Source organism: Anabrus simplex, chromosome 2, assembly GCF_040414725.1.
Source record: "Anabrus simplex isolate iqAnaSimp1 chromosome 2, ASM4041472v1, whole genome shotgun sequence".
NCBI lineage: Eukaryota > Metazoa > Arthropoda > Insecta > Orthoptera > Tettigoniidae > Anabrus > Anabrus simplex.
The window spans coordinates 1,220,223,846-1,220,248,050 of record NC_090266.1 but is presented as its reverse complement, the minus strand read 5'-3'; the positions used below and the strand labels follow the sequence as shown (position 1 = coordinate 1,220,248,050).

The 24,205-nt window shown below is 37.9% G+C and overlaps 1 protein-coding gene across 4 annotated transcripts in view; it reads right to left on the bottom strand.

Annotated features, from left to right (window-relative positions):
- Tbc1d8-9 (TBC1 domain family member 8/9) overlaps positions 1–24,205 on the bottom strand; it is a 419,649-nt gene that overhangs the window by 368,522 nt on the left and 26,922 nt on the right. For all 4 annotated transcript variants that reach the window (XM_067142224.2, XM_067142225.2, XM_067142226.2 and 1 more), the window contains exon 3: positions 14,456–14,629. In XM_067142224.2, coding sequence (XP_066998325.2) covers positions 14,456–14,629 — 174 coding nt within the window. The remainder of the gene's footprint in view (positions 1–14,455; positions 14,630–24,205) is intronic.

Here is a 24,205-nt window from a genome sequence, read left to right as displayed (position 1 = left end):
TAAGACCTATCTGTGTCGGCGCGACGTAAAGCAACTAGCAAAAAAAATAAAAAATAAAAAATAAACTTTAAAAAAACCTCTTAAATATAAAGCGTTTATATATTACATCGTCTTATTGAAAATAATATGACTATTTATTGAGTTTGAAACTTTAAAACCTTATTCCAATATTTAAAATACAATGCCATTAGTTAGTCTCTGCATAAATACATTTACAATCTGTTAAATTGCTGAATGTCTTAAAATTATTTGTTGTATACACATTAAAATATTTTGTTACAACTGGCGTAAACTTTTTCACATGTCGTACCATATGGAATTGAAATCTTAATACACTCTCAAAACAGCTGAGTTTAGGCGTGAATATTATTCTTTTCATCCATAAAAATGAGAAACTGATGCGCACTATTGCTTATAGGTTATGAATTTTGTCCTGCTTTAAATATTTAATGTCAAAATTTGTCGAATTCACAAATTGCTTGTAGTCTTCACCGTGTAGGGCAATCCTATACACGTAACCTGGGACTCAGTCAAATGGTGACAGACAAGCTTTGGTGATATGCAAGTGGTAATTTCATCCAAGTTTACGTAAGTAAGTCTGTTGACATATCTGTAACGGGAATTTTTTTCGTAAGAATATGCTGAATGGTTCGAAAGTTGAAGAAACTAACGTTGAAGGATCAGCACTTACCCCTTCTACTCCTGCCTGCATTTACGCTAGTGCACTCAGCTGTTTGACGACTGCTTGTCATTCTACTTGCGCTCCTCGCGTTGTATATGTGTCTCCGTATCTGCGGGGCATTGGGAGGGGAGGTAACAGAGGGTGGCGTTCGAGTGAATGGCGTGATTCGTGGAGGGGAATGTTCAGAAGTTGTGTAGGTGGGGGGTTGCGTATTCGTAGATTGACTCTTATTATTATCATCCGGGATAAAACTGCTTGTAAATTTTGTGGTATAGAGTTTGAATGTTCGTATTAATTTCGGTATTTGTTCTATTAATGGGTTTTTTATTTCTATTTCGTTGTTCAAGTTTTTATCTCTATTGAAGTATTTGTCTAGGTAGATATGAATGTTCTCCAGTCATTCATTAATTTTCCTTTATCGACCCTATAAATAAAATTCAGAAGAACCTAAAAAATATACTTAAAAATTCCACTTTTCTAATTAACGAACAATATTAAAAAAATGATCAATATAAATCCCAAATTACCAATGGCTAAAGCTCTACCTAAAATCCATAAAGCAAATATGTCTGTTAGGCCTATAATCAATAGTAGAGGAAGGCCTACTTATAAAATCTCAAAATTCTTACACCAAATTTTAAAGAAACACTACAAATTGAAATCATCAAGTCTATTCTAACCAAACAGGGCAAGTAAAGTTCATGCGAAATAGGAGAGTTTATAAATCTATTAAATTTTGTTTCAAACAACAATTATTTCACATTCAACAATAAAATTTACAAACAGATGTGTTTGGGAATGGGAGACCCCATGTCTGGAATTTTAGCCAATATTTACATGGATCATCTAGAGCACAGCACAATAAAAACAAGCATAAAAGGACTATGTTTGTGGTTGAGATATATAGACAATACCTTTGTTATAAAAGATAGCAAACTTAATGACAGCAATAGTATATTAAACTTCTTAAATAACCTAGACAAAAGAGTAAAATTCACCAAGGAGGAAGAAAATAATCATTCGTTAAACTTTTTAGATATTACAGTAACACAAACAGAAAATAAATTTGACTTTCAGATTTATAGAAAGCCATCTTACATTCCAATAGCTATCAAAAAAGATTCCCCTACACCCAAAATCACAGAAACAAGCCGCTTCTTTAGTCTGATATGCAGAGAATTCAAAATGCCACACTCTGATAACAGTTTAAAGAAAGAAATTAAATTTATAAAAGACTTAGCTTCTGTCAATGATTATAAAATAGATGTTGTTAACAAACTTATTAATAGAGTGAAATCGAATCTGGCCACTAACCTTATTCCGATCAAAACTGAAAAACCAAAATTTGCAACATTCACATTCACCAACCCAGCATTATATCAAATCAGGAATCTGATCAAAAAACGGCAAATTAATATTGCATTTAGAACACAAAATACATATAGAAATACATTTTTCAACCATAATAGTGTAAATTCACGCAACAACAAATACCAATGTTCAGGAATCTATAAGCTGATTTGTTCGGATTGTGGTTTTTCTTACGTTGGCCAAACTGGCAGAAGTTTTATAACTAGATATTTAGAACATGTAAATGCTGCTAAACATAACAAATTTTCCACTATGAGTAATCATATTCAAGAAAAAGGACACCATTTTACTACAATAGAAAAAGATTTAAAGATAATCAGAAAGGTCAATAAAGGAAAATTAATGAATGACTGGAGAACATTCATATCTACCTAGACAAACACTTCAATAGAGATAAAAACCTGAACAACGAAATAGAAATCATAAACCCATTAATAGAACAAATAAAGAAATTAATACAAACATTCAAACTCTATACCACAAAATTTACAAGCAGTTTTATCCCGGATGATAATAATAAGAGTCAATCTACGAAAACGCAACCCCCCACCTACACAACTTCTGAATATTCCCCTCCACGAATCACGCCATTCACTCGAACGCCACCCTCTGTTACCTCCCCTCCCAATGCCCCGCAGATACGGAGACACATATACAACGCGAGGAGCGCAAGTAGAATGACAAGCAGTCGTCAAACAGCTGAGTGCACTAGCGTAAATGCAGGCAGGAGTAGAAGGGGTAAGTGCTGATCCTTCAACGTTAGTTTCTTCAACTTTCGAACCATTCAGCATATTCTTATGAAAAAAATTCCCGTTACAGATATGTCAACAGACTTACTTACGTAAACTTGGATGAAATTACCACTTGCATATCACCAAAGCTTGTCTGTCACCATTTGACTGAGTCCCAGGTTACGTGTATAGGATTGCCCTACACGGTGAAGACTACAAGCAATTTGTGAATTCGACAAATTTTGACATTAAATATTTAAAGCAGGACAAAATTCATAACCTATAAGCAATAGTGCGCATCAGTTTCTCATTTTTATGGATGAAAAGAATAATATTCACGCCTAAACTCAGCTGTTTTGAGAGTGTATTAAGATTTCAATTCCATATGGTACGACATGTGAAAAAGTTTACGCCAGTTGTAACAAAATATTTTAATGTGTATACAACAAATAATTTTAAGACATTCAGCAATTTAACAGATTGTAAATGTATTTATGCAGAGACTAACTAATGGCATTGTATTTTAAATATTGGAATAAGGTTTTAAAGTTTCAAACTCAATAAATAGTCATATTATTTTCAATAAGACGATGTAATATATAAACGCTTTATATTTAAGGGGTTTTTTAACGTTTATTATGGATAAGTTTGTTAAAGGCAAACCATAAGTGTAAGTTCTAAAACAATGTTATCAATTTAACGGGGCAGACGGGACTCCTCAGTCGTGGTGAAGACAAACTCTCTAGGAGTAGGATGCTCCAAAATCAATGTCCCCAGCCAGTGGATAGGGTTGAGCGTGGGGTTAACGGCCTCACCTTGTAAAAAAAGCATTGTTCAGAAGACTTCTACGAGAAAACCGGATGGAAATCGAAGACGACAAAAGATTAGGAAAAGGACACGAGTAAGGAAAGCGAATATAAACTTGGCGACATGGAATGTAATAATAATAATAATGTTATTTGTTTTACATCCCATTCTACGAGAAAACCGGATGGAAATCGAAGACGACAAAAGATTAGGAAAAGGACACGAGTAAGGAAAGCGAATATAAACTTGGCGACATGGAATGTAATAATAATAATAATGTTATTTGTTTTACATCCCACTAACTACTCTTTTACGGTTTTCGGAGACGCCGAGGTGCCGGAATTTAGTCCTGCAGGAGTTCTTTTACGTGCCAGTAAATCTACCGACACGAGGCTGACGTATTTGAGCACCTTCAAATACCACCGGACTGAGCCAGGATCGAACCTGCCAAGTTGGGGTCAGAAGGCCAGCGCCTCAACCGTCTGAGCCACTCAGCCCGGCGACATGGAATGTAAGAACAATGTTGAAACTGGGAAAAATGCAAGAAATTGTAAATGAAACAAAAAGATTTGGATACGACTTAGTAGCGATTCAGGAAATAAGATAGAAAGGGCAAGGATGTATTGAAAAGAAATATTATAACCTCTATTACAGTGGGCCGGAAGAAAGAACAGGACAGTTCTGTACAAGATTTATAGTACATGGGAAATTGAAGAAGAGGGTAATAGGATTTGAATCTATCTCAAATAGAATATGTAAGCTTCGGATTAAGGGGAAGTTTAGGAACATAACTGTTATATCAGCACATGCACCAATTGAAGATGCGGATGAGGAAAGGAAGGAACAATTTTATGATGAGTTAGTACAAACCGTTGAAGAGGGACCAAGATATGACATGACTATTATTTTAGGAGATTTTAATGCCAAAGTGGGAAAGAAAGAGTGTATGAGACCAATAGTTGGGAAATATACACTACATGATGAATCAAATGAGAATGGTTTTCACTTGGGACAGTTTGCAACTACGAGTGGTCTTATAATTAAAAGCACCTGCTTTGATCATAAGAAAATACATAAAGGAACGTGGAAGATGCCAGGGAGCACAGTGGTAAATCAAATAGATCATGTACTGGTGACTACGAGGCATGCAGCATCCATTATTGACGTAAGGACATGCAGAGGGCCAAACTGTGATTCTGATCATTATTTAGTAAAAGCAATAGTGAGACAAAAATTGGCAACAGGACAGAGGAGACAACCTACGGAAAGAAAGAAATGGAATTTGGAAAAACTACAACAACCAGAAGGAAAACAAGAATTCCAGTCAAAAATGAATAATACACTACAGACGACTGGACAAGTATCTGGAATAGAGGAGAGGTGAGCAAAAGTTCAAAGGTGCATACAAAATGTGGCCCAAGAAACACTGGGTATAGCTAAAAAGAAAAATATTTGGTTTGATACAGAGTGTGTGGAAGCGACTGGAAGGAAGAATGCAGCAAGGGCAAAAATGTTACAGAGAGATACAAGGTCAAATAGGGAAAATTATGAGAAATGCAGATGTGAAGCTAATAACATCTGTAAGAAGAAGGAAAGAGAGATGATTAAGAAGAAACTGGAGAGTATAGACACACAAAGGTTACAGAAGGGGACGAAGGAATTCTATAATGAAATTAATTATTTTCAGAAGGGGTATAGGCCAAGATTGAATGGCTGTAAGAATAAAGAAGGTAAGCTATTACAGAATGAAGAGGAAATAAGTGAAAGATGGACTGAATACTTCCGAGAGCTCCTTAACAAGGAAAGAGAAGAGGTGGAAGAAAGGGAAAGGCATATGGAGCAGAGTGGGCCAGAACAATGGATAAATGTCCCCATATTGAAAGATCTAGAAAATGCTACTGCAAAATTAAATAACCAGAAAGCAGCAGGAGAAGACGGAATAACAAGTGAACTGATAAAAAATTGTAGCAAAGAAATGCTCCAAGAGGTACATGAACTGATTATTAAGATTTGGGAGGAAGAACAGATTCCTGATGAGTGGAGTACAGGAATAATTTTCCCAATATATAAGAAGGTAAATAAATACAAATGCACTAATTATAGGGGAACTGCATTACTTAATATCATCTATAAAGTATTTTCAAATATCCCATTACAATATCTGACTCCATGTGCTGAAGAGAGATTGGATGAAGCACAATGTGGCTTCAGGCGAAATAGGAGCACAGTAGATCAAATATTCGTGGTACGTCAAACGATGGAAGAATGCTATGAGCATAATATAGATCTACATATGTTGTTTGTAGATTTTAGACAAGCATTTGACAGTATATACAAGGATAAGCTATATGAATACATGGAGACAATAGGAATACCACAGAAACTGATTAGGATGTTCAGAATCACGTTAGGAGAAGTAAGGGCAAAGGTGATGGTGGATGGAAGAATTGGAAATGAGTTTGCTCTTAACCCTCAAATGGTCTATTTATACGACTGTTACGGTCACACGATTTTCAGGATTTTTGTATACTTTCACTAAAACTTCTTAAAAATAGGTTTTAAAAGGAAACCATGCAATGTAATACATGTTATTAAATGATAATATCATAGGCTATTGAAATAAATATATTTTTGTTTTGTACCTTTCATTATATCTTTAAAGCCATCCTGAGTTTCCAAAAAAGTGTTCCCAAATGATATTATCAAAATGTTTGCGCCCATACCAGACACTAAAATACTCGACTTACCCGAGAAAGTCAAATCACAATGTTGTTCACAATTTTATGCACTTCAAAAAAATATAAACACTTTAGATGTTATATATACAAATAAATATATATACACAAGCGAAGTCACTCAGAGGAGCTACCAGAACTAGACTGCTCTCTCCTTTTTCTTCCTCTCCTTTCAGGCCTTCAAAAGTGCTGTAAATTGTGGTCACACCCCCTGTCAACTCCACAGTTAACCCCAGGGCACAAATACCGCGTCCTTCCCCTTTTTTTTGTTGGTCCACAGATTACGCATAAACGTTCCAGCTTTCCAGGAAGTTTGTCAATGTCACTGTCATTATCACTCATATCACTCGCGTCACTCATTATTTCATCCAACATCTTCCGAATGGGACTTGAACCTAAATTACTCGCCATTTCCGCAAAACACTGAAAAAACAGCGTGTACAACAGAACGACACAGTGACGCGACAAGGCGCCATATTGTACTGCGCAGTTAAGGTAGCGAGCCTAACGAATGAATTTTAAGACTGCACAGTTCATTTAAACAGCAGTCTACAGCCTAGCAACTAGAGTAAAAAGAGAGACTGTAATCTGCTTTTTAAAATGATACTACATAGAGCACATTTGTGTGTTACTACGCATAACGAGAGCGTGTCTACTGAACGGCTGCAAAACAGTCGATATATTGTCACTGACTACAACGACATATATAAAAAGGGCGATGCCTCGTCGTTTAACCATTTGAGGGTTAATACAGGAGTCAGACAATGTGATGCACTCTCAGCTAATTTGTTTTATCTGGCAATTAACCAAGTCCTTGAAAAAGTAATGGATACCGGAAATATTGTATACAAATCTAAACAAATTTGTGTGTATGCAGATGATGTAGTGTTAATGGCCAGGAATGATAGATATTTGAAGAAAATGTTTCTTGAAATGGAGGAAGCAGGAAAACAGATGGGATTGGAGGTGAATGACAGTAAATCCAAGTATATGCATGTGACTGTTACAGAGGGCAGAAGAAGTCAAGATAATCTGACAATAAATGGGCATAATTTTGAGAATGTACGAAGTTTTGAGTATTTGGGAACCATGTTGACAAACAATAATAGAATAAGTGAGGAGATACATCGTAGAATAATAGCTGGAAACAGGGCCTATTATGCAAATCTTACATTATTTAAATCTCGTCTATTGTCTAAACTTACAAAATTTAAAATATATAATACCATTATTAGACCTGTAATGACACATGGCTCAGAAGCCTGGAACCTTTTAGTTGATGATGCAAATAAATTAAGAATATTTGAAAGAAAGATTATTAGACAAATATATGACCCAATTCAAGACCAGAATGGCTGGAGGATAAGGACGAATGCTGAAATACAGAACATATTAGACCAGGAGGATATAGTTAGATTTATTAAGGCACAGAGACTGCGATGGCTTGGCCATGTGGAAAGAATGGAGGAAGATCGAATGCAAAGAAAAGTAGTTAAATCCCGAATACATAAAAGACGATGACAAGGAAGGCCCCGTAATAGATGGAGCGATGAAGTTGAAGCCGACCTGAGGGCAATGAACATCTGCCCATGGAGACCAGCCGCTCAGGATCGAAGTAGATGGTGTACTATCGTAGAAGAGGCCAAGGCTCACACAGCGCTGTAGCGTCGGATAAGTAAAGTAAGTAAGTTATCAATTTAACCTTGTAAGAATATCTACAGCTGAAGATGTTCAAAATATGAACGAAACATGTCCTATATTTTAACAATTAAGCAATAAAATAAGGATGTGATCCTAATTTTATAATTGCGTTTAATGTATTGAATAGGTGGAAATCAAAGTTTTATTGTTCTCCTTTTAACATACCACTTAGACGAGCAGCTCGTCTTCTTTCCCCCAAGTCTTCCCAGCCCAAACTTGGGAACATTCTTGTAACGCTACTCTTTTGTCGGATATCACCCAGAACAAAGCGAGCTGCTTTTCTTTGGATTTTTCGAGTTCTTGAATCAAGTAATCTTGGTGAGGGTCCCATACACTGGAACCATACTCTAGTTGGGATCTTACCGAGACTAGAGTATGGTTCCATTGTATGGGACCATCACCAGGATGACTTCCTTCTGAATAAACCTGTGTTGTTGAAAGCATGCCAAACCACCAGCTGATAACTAAGGAATGTTAAGAGTTGTATTTCCGAATGCAATACATAGTGACTGGAAAGCATACTTTTGATAACTGAGGCTGTTGAAAGCCAGACCCTTATTTTTAAGTATAGGTCATGCTTGTTTCTCTACATTTATCACATCAGGACTTACCTAAACAGTTATAAATGAGATAAGAGAGACCGCATTTTTAGGTTAGGTATGGTATCGTCCGGATAGTGCCAAAAGTTCCATGGCGGAAAGAATAAAAATAAATAACAGGAAAGTTTGCTGCTTTTATGGTTATCTACAGGTGTGGTGGTAATGCGTTTTATTATCATAATGTTTAATTTCGTATGTTCGTTGTCTCCCATTTTTTTAATTAACGCATACCCTAGTATGTTTTGTTTGGCGTCTCCAAAAATCGTTGAAAGTAAGTGGGGACATAAAAAATCAATATTATTATTTGTTAGGTACATTGGTGAGTAAAACAACTGTGAATGGATTGTTTTAATCACATTTTAAACCTACTTCTTTCCCAAAATACCCTATATTTGCCTGAGTTACGAGGTAATAAACGATCACTTTGTTAATGATCTCGCCTGCCTATATTAATAGGCTTGGCAACAACCGTGAATATTTCTTAACTAAAGTAAACTCATTTCCTGATACCGAGGTGGTGAAGCTCCTTTTTAGACAGGTCCCCAGTGGAAGGGAGTTGCATGTACCATTTTTACCACAAATCAACCTTCCTGCCATTCGTAAATCTCTGGCAATACGGTACGGGGAATCGAACTCAGGCTCCCGTGAATGGTAGCTAATTGTGCTAACCATTACGCTGGCAGACATTCTTAACTACAAAACACAGACATATATACATGGCTGATGCGTGCTTGCAATGTGCGGGTCGGACACAAAACTGTTCACCTATTCGTGTGACATCATCAGAGCTGCAGTAGGCCTATACGGTGGCAGACATTTCTTAACTACGAAACACAAGACTTACCGCATGACTTCGATGCTTGTTTTCATTGCGTGGGTTGTACGGACGAAACTATTCACAAATTTATGTGATGTCATCAGAGCTGCATAAGGCTTGTAGCTGCTTCAAAGTGGAATCATTGTTCTTCTCTGACAAATTACGTTGTGGGGTCTTGTATGCTAGTTTTATTTTTCTCGTTTTCTTCGTCTCGAAAAGACAAGGGCGGGGGTCTAATACACGAGGGGGTCTAATACATGAGTAAATACAGTATTTTCTCTGATCGTATGGTGGATTTGATTATCTTTCCTTCCCCTGAGACCGTACAAAAGCACGAGACTATCAGAAATACTTGAAGACCATCATTTACAAGTTGCAGATGAGACTGGCAGAGAGTCCTGGGTTTTTCTATAAGCTCTGTTGGTGAACACTCTAAAACTGCACATTTAAAAATGTAATATGTTGGTATTTAAAGCAAAGTCCAAATGCTTCTACTGAGTTTCTAAAATTTGGAATGTGTCTTCAGGTGGAGAAATAAAGTTCAACATTGGCGCATAGGAAATCTTTCATGCATAATGTCCAATACATCCAAAACAAAAGTTAAATATTGATAAGGATTGTTCGACTATCTTGTAATACAATGAATCTTGCTGTGCTCCAAGGAATACTCCCAATTCAAGTAGGACCCAATAGAACGTAATGAAGAAAAATTAAGAATTAACGCGAGATATGTTGTGAAAAGACGGGAATGGCAAAAAAAGAAACTTGACGAGTACTCACCTTGCGCGCAATGTGAACAACCTTCCCCGTGGAGTGCAACTAAGAGCTTATTTTATTCATTTTGCAATAATTGTATGATAAATATTCTTATAGTTTAATTGTATATGACATAAATCCAAAATTTTATTTGTCACTGACAAGCATAACAATATCACATCTATAACAGTTCAGTGGTTCACCATTTTATATGTACATCATTCAATCACATATTCAGTTAATTCTTTTATATTCATTCCACTGTGTACTTTTGCTTTAGGACTTCGGCATATCCATATGCATCTTGGCCAGGCTGATGATGACCCACACAGGGTAGAAACTAGTACCTCGTAATATATTGTAATGTTCTTATAGACATCGCAATTATTGTAAATGTATCGAGTAGATGGATTAAACCTTTGTACTTTATTTTATGTGTAAGGAATTCATGATGATGAGAACCTGGTGGAGGTGTAACTGACCCCGTGTGAAAAAAAAGCTCATTCATAGGGCATTAAGATGAAGTGATATTATTTTGCAACAGTAACTAGAATCTGAAGACATACATAGCAAGTGGTGATACAATTCTCCCCTAGTATGTCAGCAATGTGTTTTCTGAAGTGAAATGTGTAGTCCTACCTTTGCTGCTTGTTTCACTGATGTTTCTATTGAATTTGACAGAAGTACCAGGTTGTCAGCTAATGCCAGACAATCAACATTCAGTCCAAGATGCTTTTGTCCCAGAGAGATATACCACATGGTATTCCCTGTCTAATTAACTCTTTTCACCACTCCTCTTATTACCCTTTCCAGTACACAGTTAAAAAGGAGAGGGGAGAGGCAATCTCCTTCTCTCACCCCTGTCTTGATTTCAAAACTTTCTGAGAGTGTAAATGTAAGTTAAAGATTTTGATGAAGTATGAAATTGAATTAAGTTGACCTTGCAAGACATTATTTTCAGTGATAAAATATCTTGAGAAGAATATCCTACCCACATTCGAGAGCAACCACTGTGAGATTCATAAAGTGATACATGTTTTTCAAAAATTAATTAAGTAGTGCAAATGCATGTAGTCATGGTGACAATGGAGGAAGAAATACAGGATGTGAACCTGACTGTTATGGGAGAGTTTAATGCAACGATGGGATACGGTAGAAGTACATAATTAGACCACTTTGGATATGGAAAAAGGAATGAACAGGGGGAGAAGCTGGTATTTTTTGTGGGCGAGATGGCCGTGCGGTTATGGGCGCTCAGCTGTGAGTTTGCATCCGGGAGATAGTGGGTTCGAACACCACTGTCGGCAGCCCTGAGGATAGTTTTCCATGGTTTCCCGTTTTCACACCAGGCAAATGCTGGGGCCGTATCTTAATTAAGGCCATGGCCACTTCCTTCACACTCCTAGCCCTTTCCTATCCCATTGTCGCCATAAGACCTATCTGTGTCGGTGCGACGTAAAAAAAGAAAAAGTAACAGCCTTTGATGGAGAACATAGAGGAGAGGCAGCAAAATTATTTAAAGCGGGAACTGTAATGGAGAGCGTGGAAGTAGAATGCGACAAGTTCAAGAAGGCATTTGTAAGCAGTGCAAAGATTGCTTTTGGCAGAATAGCTGAAAGATAGACACATCCCATGGTCGAATTATAGGATAAAGGAAGGAGTGAAAAATAAGAAGTATGGAAATTATGAAATAGGGACAATATGGAAGAAAGTAGAAGAAAGTATCCAGAAATGAAAGGAAGGTGCAAGAAAGGGATAAGCGGAGACAAGCTGGGAAGGATTTGCACAACAGATGGAAAACGATATGTACAGTGGTAAACAGATTCTATATGGACTTGTAAGAAGGAAGAGTCGACACAAAGCAAGTGAAAGGGGGAAAAAAGGAGAAATAATAAGGCAGCCAGAGTAGATAAGGAAAAGATGGAAGGATTATTTTGATGAACTCCTGAATATGAGAAGGGGTGTAAATGAGATGATAGAGATCTGATCTTAGAAGATTGAATTAATTACAAGCCCACATACATGGAATTTGTAGATCTAGAAAAGCCACTCGATAATGCTGACTGGACCTAGCTATTTGAGATTCTGAAGGCGATCAGGATCAAATACCAATTGCCCCAGTTAATACAGCGCGTGTCGCTCCTGGAAGCAGCTACAAGTCATTTTTTTTTTTGTTCTGTCTGGTCAATGTGATTTAGAGAAGTGCTGCAAACAGTCATATCATACCATTGTTGCCTCTGGCCTGCCGAATTGCAGATACTGTATATGGTAAGCCTACATTCTCATTATCGAAGATTGTACAAGAGAGTAAAATGAAAGATCCCAACACTAGTAAGTCCTCTCTAGGCAATGTGATAAAATTACATCAGAATGGTTTCCCGCCACAAACAACTGCCGCGGAAGAGAGTTCGACCCTCCAGGACTCCGGACATCATTAAGAAGGTAAAGGCTAAAATCCACCAACTCAAGGACACCTTGCCAGCCACATACGTACAGTCTACCACATAATTAACGAAGACCTGAACCTGGTGAAGTGGCATAAGGCACGTTGAAGAACGGCTCACTAATGCCAGAAAAGTATACGAAAACTACCTAGCCGGCGATAAATGGCAGTCGGCTGTTACGCTGGATGAAGCTTTGGTTTATTTGGATGACACCACCAAGCCCGGGCAATTTACTATCGCCCAAAAGGCCAAAAGGGGACTCAAACTTCGTCAAGGAAAACAAAGAAAAGTTTGCTAGGGGGTTCATGGTAGTAGCAGGATATTGTGCCCGGGGTAACTCAGAATCCTCAGAGTGCTGAGAAATGTGAAGATCAATGCTACCTACTTCCAGAAGAATGTCATGGACCCCTATTTCGACGAAGATATCCCTCAGCTGTACGGTGAGGATGCTTCAAATGTCTGGATGCACATGGATAAAGCATCCAGTCATACTGCCAGATCATCAGTCACTTACTAAAAGAGAAAAGAAGAAGAGATGGGTGTCCGTGTTATATCCCCGTGAAATCCTCACGCGCCTCGCTGATGGATTTCTGTGCCTTTGGTCTCCTTGGTCTTCTTGACCACCACTATTGAGTGTGCAAGGAGGTATGGGACAATATTACTCTTCCTGTACTCTGTTGAAGTCTTCTACAGTAGAAATTGAGATGTAGGGCAATAGTCCGTACCCGTGGCTATCACATCGAGCAATTCGGGCTCAGGAGAAAAGGAATCGCCTAGGACAAAAGGTACGTCAATATCATCCAAGCTTAACCGGGGCAACCCTCCGTACCAAGAAAGAAGGATTATTAACAAACTGTACAAGAAAATCAGTCTGCAGTGATAAGAATTGAAGGCTATGAAAAAGAAGCACCAATCCAGAAAGGAGTGATGTAAGGCTGCAAATTGTCCCCTCTCCTTTTCAATATTTATATAGAACAAGAAATAAAGAAAATCAAATAGGAATTTGGAAAGGGAATCACAATCCAAACTCTGAGATTTGCTGAAGATCTAGCAACGGCTAGTAGAATAACTAATGATGGCAGATGCAGACTAGCACAAGCAATTTGCTCACATTCATATAGTGGCATTGAATAGAAGTGAAGTGGCTCAGAAATAAAAATAATAGAAGCTTTTGAAATGTGACCTTACAGAAGAATGCTGAAGGTGAAATGGATAGATCAAATAAGGAAATACAATATGCTGAATTGTACTGATGAGAGAATTTGACGAGAACAAGAGAAAGAATGATATAAGACACATCTTACGACAGCCAGGACTTGTTTAGTTGATTTTCGAGGGCAGTGTACGTTGTAAAAATCACAGGGTTAGACCAAGGCATGAATATGACAAACAAATTAGAGTAGATGTAGGGTGTAGTAGTTACGTAGATATTAAAAGTTTAGCACAGGATAGGGTGGCATGGAATACTGCATCAAACGTCAACAACAGTCATCTGTACCAGAAGATTACTTCTTTGTTTTCCTGTTGCATCCTGAATAATACTTTGATGTTATGTTTTTCAAACACTGGGGTGAACAGCATCAGCCATGCCACAGATGCTTTTATTATGATAAATTAAATTTAACACAGTACCTAAACTATGATTTGGTGAACTGTTTTTAAGTCTGCTGTACTCGTCATGGAAGCACGTAAACTTAAAATTGGCTCCTTCTGTGTAAATACTGGAGGTTCCTTATCTTAATCAGTCATTATGTAAATTGTTCTCCATATCAAAGTTTCACAAAGAGACAATATTTCAGTGAATTCACTTACCCTCGAGACCTTGATTTTCAGGTACAACATTAGCAATTACAGACTGAATTTTGCAGCATACAAATTCAGTAACATCCTCTTCCGTGTCAAAAGAATTTAGTGTGTCAGCCAAATTTCTTTCTAACCAATCCCAATCTTTCAAAATTTCTGAGAACGTTAACGAACATGCTATCACTGCAATAAAGAAAACATAATTACAAACTCAACAACCTTACACTCAGCAGAGAAAACATAAATTTGAATTATTTGTTAAATAACACTCCACTTTATCATTTTCAAAAAACACAACATAGCCAAAAAACCTGCAACAACATGTGACCAGGAAGAAAGTACGTAATGATGAAGATGAATGAAGGTCATCAAAAATAGGACGCTGCTCTATAAGTTGAAATGGAAGAAGCTGGCCAAAAGATGCCATAAAAATGGATTTCAAAATGCTGATCATGATAATATCTTTATATTTCATATTTTATCAATGAGACCATGTGTGTCAAATTATATTTCAGAAAGATTTAAAAATCCAAATGACCTATAAATCTCAAATGTATATCTTTGTCATTTGTATGCCATCCTAGCAAATCATGAGAAATCATGTGTCAGTCAGTCAAAATTTGGGAGCAATGGGCTTCAGCATTGTCTTGCTATAGGGTGCTGGAAGTGAACATGATCTGCCAGCAGGATCTTAAAACGTTCGCCGGGCATTGTCAGATGTACACATGGTCGCATTTCATCCCACCGTGAACAGTCCTCGTATGAGTACCAAGATACAACCACCGGCCTGAACTGTACACTGCCTCATGCGGTTGACGATGCGTGTAACAACTGGTACCTAGACTCATCTGCCCAGGTGGGATTTTTCTTTGCTTTGAGAAACTAACAGAGGAGTTCCTTTGTCTATGTCATTCATACCTTGTGACAGGTGTTGAGCAGATGTACCCTCATGGTGACGAGATGGCTGGTCATACATTGTCATTGTCGTGGCTGTAGAACTTTGTACAGTCTTTTCTTTTCCAACTTGTCCAATTTTATTTCCTCTGCAAGTTGGCATATAATCTTAGCCTCCTTTATGATCAGTTTATACTGCTAAAACCACCAAGCTAATGACAACTGGAAGCGGCAGTGAGGGAGATAATCACTCACAGTCCTGGTAGCTCGTCAGAGTGGAATACAGTGCATGTTGCTTTAAAGAAGGACCTGGAAACCCCATTATGTTCACGAGTTATCATTGGAGGATTGTGACAGGCAAATGGAATATGGAGAAATTATGCTGTCATGGCATAACTAATGACCGGATGTGTTCAAAATCATTATTTGGAGTGATGAGGCCAATAAGTTAAAATTTACAGTCTGGTGCGGTATGACCGCAGATCGTATCACTGGTCCATTCATATTATGAGACACCATGAACAGCGACCAGTAACACCAGATGCTGAATGAATGTGTGTGGCCAGTGATATCACAATGGGACAATTTTGCTCATATTTTTCAGCAAGACGGAGCACCACCTCATTTTGCCTTAATCGTTTGTGACTGGCTGGATGAACACTTTCCAGGACTTTACAAAGGAAATTTCCAGGATGTTGACTAGGACGGTGAGGACCATATGAATGGCCTGCTAGAAGTTCTGACCTCACCCCTTGTGATTTCTTTTTGTGGGGTTGGGCCAAAGAAGTAGTGTACCAAGCAAAGCCATGCACTCTAGAGAGAATCAGAGTTGTCCTCGGAAATGTACCTCAGATTTTCCTGCAGACGTCAAATGATGAACTTCCTATACGTTTACGTCGTTTGGTCGACAACGCAGGAGCATATGTGTAATTTTAGTGTGGTACATACATACAGTACATTCTCATGGTCCTGAGAACCGACTACAATTTGTTCCATGTGAAAATATTCGTTAACAAATAACTAGGGAGCTACATCGCACCCACCCTATAAACTTCTCTGTAGTACACTATTTGTGTTTGGATTTCTTTGGCTATATGTGATGTCTGCTGCCTAACAACAAATCACACGCCCTCATCAAATTATACTGAAAGATAGGAACATGAATGGAACACATAATATAGTGCTCGAAAAAAGATGCATATTACATATTAACATGGTATATGTCACGGTACCGCTAACATGTTTACTTCTAAGGTTGGTGGTGTATAGACAGCAAGTAAACACGACATGAGTACCCTCCTACTGATCACATTCAAAAGGTGACAAAGCGATGTCTCCAGAGTTTGGAAAAAGTTCAGGGAGATACAAATGGTTGTTGATCAACAACACCTACATCCACGCAAAACAATTTATGAATCTCATGTTTTTGTTCTATACTGACTTTATATGTCACATAAATATTCCCAGAAAGGAAACACACCGGGCGAGTTGGCCGTGCGCGTAGAGGCGCGCGACTGTGAGCTTGCATCCGGGAGATAGTAGGTTCGAATCCCACTATCGGCAGCCCTGAAGATGGTTTTCCGTGGTTTCCCATTTTCACACCAGGCAAATGCTGGGGCAGTACCTTAATTAAGGCCACGGCCGCTTCCTTCCAACTCCTAGGCCTTTCCTCTTCCATCGTCGCCATAAGACCTATCTGTCGGTGCGACGGAAAGCCCCTAGCAAACAAACAAAAAAGAAAGGAAACAATTGGAAGTTGAATTCCTGGTTAGTATAATCATTAAGAGATAAGAATTTCATTTTGTTCTGTATTGAAGTGCGTTCACTAATAAGTTAAAAGAAAGTATAAAACGGTTCAACCTTCCAATACTATTTCGACTTCCTGAAACAATGCATTTCCTTTAACCTTACTCCTAAATTTCTTCAAGGTTGTGTTAGAAAATCACATTCTTCTCCTCACATTTAGTAATTAAGACACCTATTTGTGATCTGCTGATGATGGACCAAAAATACTGGTCAAAACCAGTACCAATTTTAATTAAATAGGAATGTAAACTTATATTCCTTATTTTAATAGTATTGAAAGGTTGAACAATTTATACTTTCTTTTAATTTATTAGTGAACTCACTTCAATACAGAACAATATGAAATTCTTATCTCTTAATGATTATGCTAACCAAGCAAAACGAAAAGCCTTCCATTATATGGGTTTAAAGATCAAGATTGCTAAGTTAGGAAAGAACATTGACTTCCTGAAACAATGCATTTCCTTTAACCTTACTCCTAAATTTCTTCAAGGTTGTGTTAGAAAATCACATTCTTCTCTTCACATTTAGTAATTCAGACACCTATTTGTGATCGGCTGATGATGACCAAAAATACTGGTCAATTAAATTAATTAAATAGGAATGTAAACTTAAATTTATTTTAATAGTAGCCTATTAAAAGGTTGAACCATTTTATATTTCCTTTTAACTTATTAGTGAACTCACTTCAACACGAAACAATATGAAATTCTTCTCTCTTATGTTTGACAGTTATCGACATAGTGAACATATGACTACATAACTGCAATCTGATCCTAATAAACATCACAACCTGAAGTCAGTCACATATTCAATTTTTCCTTTGTACTTAGTTCCTTATTCAACTTCTTTTCTTGCCATGTAGTCCGACTCGTTGGCCGAACGGTCAGCGTACTGGTCTTCGGTTCAGAGGGTCCCGGGTTCGATTCCCGGCCGGGTCGGGATTTTAACCTTAATTGGTTAATTCCAATGGCACGGGGGCTGGGTGTATGTATTGTCTTCATCATCATTTCATCCTCATTACAACGCGCAGGTCTCCTACAGGTGTCAAATAGAAAGACATGCACCTGGCGAGCCAAACCCGTCCTGGGATATCCCGGCACTAAAAGCCATATGACATTACATTACTTGCCATGGAGATTTTAATCTGGAGTGCCACACAATTTTATTTATCAACTGACTACTTGTTCACTGTTGGCATCAATAACAATTATTTTTACAAAGGCTCTTTGAATGTTTTTTTATGCATCTACATCAAGAACATTCTTCAGGAAGGCATTAATACGACGTCATTCAAACATAAAACAATATGCCAAGTGAATGTTCAGGAATGAGTGCATTAAAGTTCTTTTAGTCAAACATTGTTCACACACAACATTTCAGACTTAAGAAGGATAGTGTTTAATGTGACGGTCATTTTAGAGATATTTTGTTCAGTGTTCTCCCCAGAAATATTTGTCAACCATGTGGCAGAAATGAGTAGTCGGGTGGGGAATACTGCGTAAAGCTTCAATATGAGAGAGATTAAATTCATTTCGCTCAAGGGCCTTAACAATAATATCAGAGGGGTAAACATTAACTGTAAAATTGAACTTTTTTAGTGTTATTATCACGAACAAGAGATAAGAGACTATTTTGAACTTCTAGTGTTCTACTGCATGTTCCAAATCATGCAACACTCAGTGTGGACATGTGGACTGCCATATGGGCTTGTGACATCATGCGATTCCACGCTAAACTTTTGATCTCCGATGTAACTGATGCAATTATGCTGTCAATAATGATTCGTCATTTAAATTAACAGTTTTACAATATTTACGTGTAGAACCACAACAGACAATAGTCACAGTAATGCAATAAGGTCCACAAGATTCTATAGCAGCAGACAAAGGGATGCTTCTTCCATTCTGTAAATCGAAAGAAACATAATCAGATACTCAAAACTTGGATTGAAGCCCATTTTAACCATAACTTACATCAAAATAATCAACTTCCAACGGAGAGTCTGGTCGCTACAAACAAGAATTAAATATGTCAATACTTCCTCTGATCAAATTGCCAAACTGCAGCAGCAAGCCTCATCAAATCTAGAAGCCATTTTCCAACGAACCCAAGACTTCAATTCTAGGTTATCATCATGACTCTAATCAAGCATGATGCAAAATAAATAACATTTTTAAATAACATTATTTAGAGAGCACAATTCTTAACTAAAATTCTCAATACTGAAATATTACTGTATTCTAGAAACCAACGCACTTCAGAAACTATGGCTCCTATATATTAACATTCAATATTTATATTTATGACTCAAATTTTAATGCCAAATTATAGTTGAATCAATTTTATTTTAATGTTGCAAGCAATTTTTAGCCAAATTTTCAAATTGTAAAAACTGTGTTTTGGACGTCAATGTGTTTTAGAATTAAGAGTTACTCCATTTTAACATTGCAAATCATATTGTCATAATTTTTAATGTGTATATTATCCTTATGTTTTAAATATTGTTATCACTGAAATTAGATTACATTCAATGTAATGACATTTGTAATAACAATCCAAATAAGACAAACCTTGAGGCAATTGTATAGGCTGATGATGCTTGTGAATAAAAGCGAAACATGTCCCAGTAAATTACAGTTGTAACATTACAACTTAACAACACAAACTGTAATTTGTATTGAAAAGGTGGATCAAAACAACCAACAAATTGTTAGTATATCAAATGCTAAGCAGTCTGTTGCGATACCCTTGGATTTGGTTCCTATTCTCAATGGACTGTAGTTGGTTTCCTGTAATCTCACCTGCCAGGTTCTGATGATCTTTTCAAGAACACAGTTGAAGAGTATCGGGGATAGCCCATCACCTTGTCGGACTCTTGTTTTGATGTCAAAGGAATGCGAGAGACATCCGTGGAACTTCACCTTGGATTTTGTATCGATCAGGGTGGCTCTAATTAATGCCAGCAGTTTCAAATCAACTCCAAATTCATTTAAGATGTTTAGCAGGACTTCCCGGTCAATGGAGTCGTACGCTTTCTTAAAGTCCTCAAAGACAGACACATACTGCTTGGACCTTAATGTGAAATATCGGATGATCGTTTTGAGATTTTGGATCTGTTTAGTTGTTGAGCGACCTTTTCTGAACCCTCCTTGGTATTCACCTATTTGATATTCGACTTGTGCTTCCTAACGCTCCAGGATGGCAAGTGATAGAATTTTGTTAGTCACGGGTAGCAAAGATATTCCTCTGTAGTTGTTGATGTTCTTCATGCTGCCTTTTTTGTGTAATGGATGGATCAAAGCTATTTTCCAATCTTCGGGTAGGGTCTCCTTGTTCCAGATTTCTTCTATTTGCTTTTGCAAGATATCAAGTGATTCCTCTGGGGCATATTTCCATAGCTCTGCTACTACTGAGTCTTCCCCCGGCGCTTTGTTATTTTTGAGACGGGCAATGTGGTGCTCGATTTCATCTCTGTCGGGTGGTCTGGAATCTGGGTACCTGAGTAAGGGTTCCTTGGTCTCAATGGCGCTTTGCAGTTTAGACCAATTAAGTAAATTCTTGAAGTAATCTGCCAGAATGCTGCAATTTTCTTCATTTGACGTCGCCAGTGTGCCGTCCTTTCGCTCAAAGCATAGAGATGGTGGTTTATAGCCAGTGAGTTTGCGTTTGAAGGCTCTGTAGTACTCTCTGCTTTCATTCTTCCTAAAGTTTTGCTCTACCTTTTCAATGAGAGATTTTTCGTATTTACGTTTCTCAGTTCTGAACACCCTAGCTGCTTGGGCACGTTGGGTTTTGTAGGTTTCCCAATCATTTTCTGATTTCATAGAGTAGTACTGTTTCCACGCATTGAGTCTTTCTCGGAGGACTGATTCGCAAGCACCATTCCACCAGGCATGCTTTTTGCTTCTCTTGATTTCTGCAACGTCTTTGGCGTCCTCAACAAGGAGACTTTTGGCGTTGTTAAAGTCAGTCATTTGGTCTAGCCTTCTCCTGGAACTCCTCGACCCTTTGCCGAAGTTTATCATTGTCGAAGCGTGTGATCTGTTTGGTTGTCTTCCTTGTGTTTGCGGGAATTGGTTTGAATTGGATAAGAGACATATAATGATCTGAGGCCACATTGATGGCTTTCTTTACCTTGACATTCATAATCTCAGGGCTGTTTCTCCTGGAGATTGCAACATGATCAATTTGGAACTCTCCGAGAGCTTGGACGGGAGAACGCCAAGTCATTTGCTTTCTGGGTAGATGGCGAAAGTGGGTCGACATGACCTGCAGGTTGTGATTTTCGCAAATGGACACCAGTCTTTTGCCGTTGGGATTGGTTCTTTTGTGAGCAGGATAATTTCCTATAACTTTCTTGTACTTCTGTTCACGACCTAGTTGGGCATTGAAGTCACCCAAAAGAAGCTTGACATGGTGTTTGGGGATTTTGTTTAATTTTTCATCCAGAAGGTCCCAGAAATTATCAACTTCGTCTGGATCAGACTTGTTCTTATCGTTTGTAGGAGCATGTGCGTTAACTAGGGCGTAGGTTTTGTTCGCGCATTTAATTGTGAGTATAGACAATCTGTCATTCACAGCCTTGAAATTTGCAACCGATTTAAGGATTTTGGTTCTAACAGCAAACGCGGTTCCAAGCATCACAGCTCCGTTGAGGATTCCTCTTTGCGCTTTGCTCTTGAAAAATCGGTAGCCTTCAGATTCAAAAATCTGTTCATCTGGGTACCTTGTTTCCTGTAGGGCCATTATGGATATCTGATTTTCGTGAAGAGCTTTGGTGAGAGTTTTCAGCTTGCCAGTTTGTGTAAGTGAATTTATGTTGAAAGTTACTAGAAAGGTTTTAGATTTTGGCCTGAGTTTTTGACTCTTCGGGGTACACCGAGACGCTCCGACTCGTCTCTTGCATGATGTAGAGTCTCCCCCAGAATCCGAACGAGACTCGTGCGCCGTAGCGTTCACGATGAGGGATTTATCCGAAGATTTACCCCCTGGGGTATGTTTCTTGAAATGTTGTGCCATCATGCTTTTTGACTTGACTTTGCTTTGGACGGGTACCCATCCTTTTACAACTAGGGTTGTTAGACCTAGAGGTTGCCTCAAGATGTTTTCTGGCTTCTGGTCATTTACCAGTCTTCGCCATAACCCTGGCAAGGGACCAGTTTTTTTTTCACGGTGGTATTTTATTTCCCTACTACCCTCTGACTCTGCTGACCGGTAAATCCCCACCTTTATTATTATTTATTATACAATCTGCAACTGAAATAGAAATGACTCTGCTGATGATAAATAAATAAACCAAATCTATAGATACCTTCAAATTGAGATCAAATTTATCAACATGGATCCAGAAAGCTGCTCAAGCCTGGCCTCCAAAGCTCTGAATAGAATATTGCACTATATTACTGGTGTGAACTAAGACAAATTTAAACTTAGGAGATACAGGAAACAATGACATGCATATTTGGAAGAGTCAATTATTTATATTTTCAGCAGACAAAATGTCCGTTACGATTGGTGTCCACAGAAACAAGGTTGTAAGAATTAATCGTACATTTTAACCGCAAAGAAATCCACCTCAAACATAAATTGTTTCTAACTGACCATTTGCCTGGGAGATAATTAGAAGTGTTTTTACAACCTTTACAAACATTACAGCTTCAGGAAGTAATCAATGACCCAGCAAGTTGGCCGTGCAGTTAGGGCTGTGAGCTTGCATCCGGGAGATAGTGGGTTCGAACCCCACTGCCGGCAGCCCTGAAGATGGTTTTCCAGGTTTCCCATTTTCACGCCAGGCAAATGCTGGGGCTGTACCTTAATTAACGCCACGACCACTTTCTTCCCACTCCTAGACCTTTCCTATCCCATTGTTGCCATAAGACCTATCTGTGTCGTTGCAACGTAAAGCCAATTGTAAAAGTAAGTAATCAATGAGTTGTGTCTGTGTAAATTGAGCACATCTTTCATTACTGAACATTCTTGAAAATGGAACTGAGTCTGCAAAATGGTTCCATCGTAATCCATAATCTTCATATCCGTATTGATGAACTACACAATTAGAAATAGGAAAGGAATTCCACCTTACTTGTTTATTGTAATTATTATACTACAGTACCAGTTCCGACCCTCCTCAGTTGAACAATACACTCACATATAGTACATCAAGCAATGATTAATATTACTTTGTCTAGGGAATGCCTTATGATAACAAATGTTTGAATACGTCCAAGTGGGGAACTGACGTGTGTGTCACTATGTGTGACATTACAATATAACAGAAGAATTTTACATCTCTCTAGATCAATATACTAATCCAAATTCCAATATAAATGAAATCGCAGAAAAAAACTAACATCATTTTCAATACAGTCATCCCCGCTCTAAAAAACGGTTACCTTAAGAAAATCAATAAACAAAACGTGACACACGACAGAGAACCACCGAACAACACACCTAGCCCCACCCCTACCCCCACAACAGCAACTCTCCCTACCCCTCTACCCTCTCCCCTCATAGTAAGCGGTGTGAGCCCAAGACGAACACGAAGCAGTACACAGCGAGCTCTCATACAAAATGCAACTCAACCACGCCAACAATAGTAAGTACACATTTCAATTAGCACACACAATCCTTAGACATTCCTCCAATATAAAATATCACTCATAACTCAATCTTATCTTCAACAGATATCATAACACCAATGCACAGCTACAGATGGGAAAAAAGCTACTACCTTGGGTCTAATGCCACTCAAATTTTATCAATTTCACAGCATAATATGATTCGATTTTAACATAAAACAACAAGATTCAACACACAGCAGAGCTATATACATACATTTTATCCTAGTTGTAACTACATGCCTGGAACTCATTTTTAAATTTCAGGAAGTGTTTTATTCTATGCACATATATGAAGATAAAAATCTTTTATATAAACATAGGACAATTTTACAAGCAAATCATATTATTTAAGCTCAAAGCATCAACCAAATAAATGCACAACCATGACAAAAGACTCAAACACAGAAGTCAACTGATGAACTGGGTATACGCAAGA